This window comes from Protobothrops mucrosquamatus, unplaced genomic scaffold, assembly GCF_001527695.2.
Source record: "Protobothrops mucrosquamatus isolate PMUCROS unplaced genomic scaffold, P.Mucros_1.0 scaffold3907, whole genome shotgun sequence".
Lineage (NCBI taxonomy): Eukaryota > Metazoa > Chordata > Lepidosauria > Squamata > Viperidae > Protobothrops > Protobothrops mucrosquamatus.
In genome coordinates, this window is record NW_015389852.1 from 16,001 (window position 1) to 21,370 (window position 5,370).

Genomic DNA, 5,370 nt, shown 5'->3' on the forward strand with positions numbered 1-5,370 from the left:
ATAATAATAATAATAATAATAATAATAATAATAATAATAATAATAATAATAATAATAATAATAATAATAATAATAATAATAATAATAATAATAATAGTAAAGTTGGAAGGGACCTTGAGGGTCATCTAGTCCAACCCCCTGCTCAGGCAGGAAACCCTATACCATTTCGGACAAATGGCTGTCCAGTCTCTTCTTAAAAACTTCCAGTGTTGGAGCATTCACAGCTTCTGGAGGCAGGTTGTTCCACTGATTAATTGTTCTAACTGTCAGGAAGTTTCTCCTTAGTTCTAGATTGCTTCTCTCCTTGATTAGTTTCCACCCGTTGCTTCTTGTCCTGCCTCCAGGTGCTTTGGAAAATTTCAAAGCAATCGGTGAAGAACTTTCGGAGATTTAAGATTTTGAACAAACGAACATTTACATTTTTATTTTATATATAGAAAGAAGATTAAGGGCACTTACAGGATCAGCCAAAATCACAACTTGCACAGTTGCTTTCCCGGGGGTGTCCAGGCTCAACAAAGGAGTCAAAATCTTCTGGTTCTCCTTTTTCATTAAGGCTTCAATAACAGGCAACTTGGCCAACGGCGAGAAACAGGATCCAAGCAAGGAGACATTGGGGAGGGGGGGGAGAGAGGAGGCCAAATAAAAGATAGGCACGGTCAATTTTCTGCAAACAACAGCCCTCCTGAGAAAGTATTTTCAAAAGATAAAAAAAAAAGTGTATTTTCAAAACAGGCAAGAAAGTGTTTTCACAAACGTAAACGAAGTATTTTCCAAACGCAAATGAGAGAGCTTTTTCAAAATGTAAATATTTTCAAAATGTGAGAGTATTTTCCAAAACGCAAAGTATTTTCAAAAGGTAAAAAGGAAGTGTTTTGAACATGTAAAAAGATTTTTCAAAACATAAAGAGGGTTTTTAAAACGTAAAAAGGTTTTCAAAATGTAGAACGAATGTGCAGAACAGGAAAACCTTTTCAAAATGTAAAAAGAAAGTATTTTCAAAACAGAAAAAGAAGGTATATTTTCAAAAGGTGAAAAAAAGCACTTTCAAAATGTAAACAAAGTTCTTTTCAAAACGTAAAAAATATTCTGAACATGTAAAAAGGTTTTTCAAAACGTAAAGAGGGTTTTTAAAACGTAAAAAAGGTTTCAAAATGTAGAAAGAATGTTCAGAACAGAAAAACCTTTTCAAAATGTAAAAAGGAAGCATTTTCAAAACATAAAAAGAAAGTATATTTTCAAAACATGAAAATAAAGCACTTTCAAAATGTAAAGTTCTTTTCAAAATAAAAACAAAGTATTTTCAAAAGGTAAAAAGGAAGTATTTTGAGCATGTAAAAAGATTTTTCAAAACGTAAAGAGGGTTTTTAAAACGTAAAAAGTTTTTCAAAACGTAGAAAGAATGTTCGAAACAGAAAAACCTTTTCAAAACTTAAAAAGAAAGTATTTTCAAAACGTAAAAAGAGCTTTTCGAATGTAATTTTTTTCTCCAAAACATAAAATCATTTTTGAAACATTACTCAAAATCCTCAATCCCTTTCTTATTCCTTACAGTTTTGTACTATAAACATACGGATAAGTTCTTGACTTACAGCCATTGGTTTAGTGATTGTCTGGTGTTCAACAGCACCCAAAAAATAAGACTTATGACCGTTTTTCACACTTACGACTGTTGTGGCATCCCCGTGGTCATGTGATCAAAACTGGGGCGATTGGCAACTGGCATGTACTTACGACAGTTGCAGCATCCCGGGTTAGGTGACCACCTAGCTCATTTCCAACAATCCAAGTCAGGGGTAGGCAACCTTGGCTCTTTTATGACTCGTGGACTTCAACTCCCAGAATTCCTGAGCTGGCATGGCTCAGCAAAGAAACCTCTCCCTTTCTCCTCAGCATGGCTGGCTCAGGAATTCTGGAAGTTGAAGTCCACAAGTCATAAAAGAGCCAAGGTTGCCTACCCCTGATTTAGGCTATTCGAATCTATCCTGTAAAGCAGGGGTCTTCCAACTTGGCCCCTTCATGACTCGTGGACTCCAACTCCCAGAATTCCTGAGCCAGCAGGGCTCAGCATGGAAACCTCTCCCTTTCCCCTCAGCATGGCTGGCTCAGGAATTCTGGGAGTTGAAGTCCACGAGTCATAAAAGAGCCAAGGTTGCCTACCCCTGATCCAAATCAATGGGGGAAGATGGATTCATTTAACGACTGCATGATTCATTGAACAAATGTGGCGAAAAAGGACACAAAGTGGGGCAAAACTGATTTAATCACTGACTTGCTTAGCAATGGAAATATTTTGGGGTCAACTGCGGCCGTAAAATGGGACCTCCGTGTCTCTCGCACCCGGATCTCACCTCTTCCTTGGGGCAAGAGAAGGCGATTCGCCCGAAGGCCGTGCCATGGTCCACAGCCTGGCCGATGCTTTGCAGCTCGAGTTTACACTAGAAGAAAGAAAGAAAAACAATTAGACTTGCAAAAAAGCCACACAAAAAGGACACCAGTCAGTTTTCGCGCAGCTGTCAATCTGGTTCAGGATGCCACAAACTTCTGGATTGTAAATTTTTGTGGACTTTGACAGTCTTGTTCTAGTTTTTCTGTCTTGGGAGAGAGTGCCCCAAAGGTGTTTTTTTCAGGAGGCAACTGGACTTTCCTTGTTTTTTTCTTTGGACGTTTCGCTTCTCATCCAAGAAGCTTCCTCGGCTCTGACTGGATAGTGGGGAATGGAAGGATTTATATTCTTTAAGACTTCCACTCCCAGAATTCCCCAGACAGCATGCTTTAGGAATTGCTTTAGGCAGCTGAGGAATCCTGGGAGTTGAAGTCCACCCATCTTAAAGCAGGCTGGCTGGGGAATTCTGAGAGTGGAACTACACCTGTCTTAAAGCATGCAGGCTGGGGAATTCTGGGAGTGGAAGTCCACCCATCTTAAAGCATGCTGGCTGGGGGATTCTGGGAGTTGAAGTCCACCCATCTTAAAGCAGGCTGGCTAGGGTATTCTGGGAGTTGAAGACCAACCCCTTTAAAGCTTATTGGCTGGGGAATTCTGAGAGTGGAAGTCCACCCATTTTAAAAGCATGCAGGCTGAGGAATCCTGGGAGTGGAAGTCCACCATCTTACAGTGTCCAAGGTTGGGAAACACTGCCCTAAGAACGTCAATCTCACCTGGTTATCGGCATAACCGAGCAAAACATTCTTCTTCCCTTCGTCCTTCTCGTATACTTTCATGCCCAGCAACCTGGACCAGTATTCTACCGATTTCGGCAGGTTGGATACAGCCAGAGTCACCTTCAGCACCGGATCTGGAGGGTAACACCAACACAGATGGCCTTGAGTCCAGACTTTGTGGCAGGAGAAGGTGAGCTGGTGGGCCACTCGGCCATTCAAAAGAGCTTGGCCTGGACCAGACTCACCCTGTGACATTCGGATTCTAGCATGGATCAATTAGAAGCCTTCACCAGCACATCCCAATTAGCAGTCAGTCCCGCTGTTTCCCATCCCCTTTTGAAGGATATATGAGTGCTTAGAATAAAATAAAGCTGGAAGGGACCTTGGAGGTCATCTAGTCCAACCCCCTGCTCAAGCAGAAAACCCTACACCATTTCAGACAAATGGCTGTCGAGTCTCTTCTTAAAAACTTCCAGTGTTGGAGCATTCACAGCTTCTAGAAGCAGGTTGTTCCACTGGTTAATTGTTAACTGTCAGTAAGTTTCTCCTTAGTTCTAGGTTGCTTCTCTCCTTGATTAGTTTCCATCCGTTGCTCCTTATCCTGCCTTCTGGCGCTTTGGAGAATAGCTTGACTTCTTTGGGGCAGCCCCTGAGATATTGGAACACTGCTATCATATCTCCCCTATTTCTTTTCTTTAGACTAGCCCAGGGGTTAGCCCAGAATTCCTGAGCCAGCATGGCTCAGCTTGGAAACCTCTCCCTTTCCCCTCAGTATGGACGGCTCAGGAATTCTGGGAGTTGAAGTCCACGAGTCATGAAAGAGCCAAAGTGGCCTACCCCTGGCCTAGCCAAACCCAAGTCCTGCAGCCGTTCTTCGTATGTTTTGGTCTCCAGGCCTTGGATCATCCTAGTTGCTCTTCTCTGCACTTTTTCCAAACTCTCAACATCTTTTTTGTAACGTGGGGACCAAAACTGGATGCAGTACAGGTAGTCCTCAGCTTATGACGACAACTCAACCCAAAATTTCCATTTCTAAGTGAGACATTTGTGAAGTGATTTTTTTGCTCCATTTTATGACGTGTCTTGCCACAAGTTAAGTGAACCACTGCAGTTAAGTCACAGGGTTCTTAAGTGAATCCGGCTTCCCCATTGACTTTGCTTGTCAGAAGGTCGCAAAAGGGGATCACGTGAACCCCCTGGGACACTGCGGCCGTCATAAATATGAATCCGTTGCCAAGGGCCCGAATTTTGATCACCTGACTCTGAGGACGCTGCAACGTTCGTGTGAAAAACGCTCATAAGTCATTTTTTCCAGTGACGTAACTCTGAATGGTCACTAAGTGAACTGTTGTAAATTGAGGACTATCTGTATTCCCAGTGTGGTCCTACTAAAGATTTATAAACCGGTACACTTTATTCAAAGCTCTTGAGGATAAGCTCTTGAAGGCAGGACAAGCGACGGATGCACACTAATCAAGGAGAGAAGCAACCTAGAACTGAGGAGAAACTTCCTGACTGTTAGAACAATTAACCAGTGGAACCACCTGCCTCCAGAAGCGGTGAATGCTCCAACACTGGAAGTTTTTAAGAAGAGACTGGACAGCCATTTGTCTGAAATGGTATAGGGTTTCCTGCCTGAGCAGGGGGTTGGACTAGATGACCACCAAGGTCCCTTCCAACTTTATTATTATTATTATTATTATTATTATTATTATTATTAATCTTCCCTGAGTTTAGGCTTCAGAGCATCATCAGATGGGCAAATGGGGTGGCTGCAGCCTCATTGTTCTGTTCTGCTCCTTACCTTCTTGAGGTCGCTCTTTGTCTTCCAGAAAGAACTTATATCCTCCCGGGGCTTCCGATTCGTAAAGGCCTGCTGAGATCTCCTTCAGTGGCCACCGCAATTTTCTGGCGTTTTTCACAGCTTGGCTTGATGCAACAGTCATCCCCTGTATAACCACCGGAAAAATAATAAATAAACAAATAAATAAACGAACAAACAAAGACATTGCGCATGTCTGCATGATGGTGGACGTTGTCCTTTAGCTCCGCACTAATGGAGCGGAAGAAGGGTAGAGGGGGGGCTTCGGAGACCCCCGAAGGAGCCAGAAGAGAGACCCCCGAGGAGCCAGAGGATCTGCCCCCTCCCTGGTGAGTTTTCCGGGAGGGGGAGAAGATAGCCGCGGGCCGCTCGCCGTTTTCTTTCTC

The 5,370-nt window shown here is 42.8% G+C and overlaps 1 protein-coding gene across 1 annotated transcript in view; it reads right to left on the minus strand.

Moving 5' to 3' along the window:
- Positions 1-5,370, minus strand: part of LOC107298349 (glyoxalase domain-containing protein 4-like) — a 14,866-nt gene that overhangs the window by 2,942 nt on the left and 6,554 nt on the right. The window contains exons 4-7 of the mRNA XM_015827727.1: positions 4,967-5,111; positions 3,160-3,296; positions 2,352-2,438; positions 460-573 (exon numbers count right to left, since the gene is read on the minus strand). Coding sequence (XP_015683213.1) covers positions 460-573; positions 2,352-2,438; positions 3,160-3,296; positions 4,967-5,111 — 483 coding nt within the window. The remainder of the gene's footprint in view (positions 1-459; positions 574-2,351; positions 2,439-3,159; positions 3,297-4,966; positions 5,112-5,370) is intronic.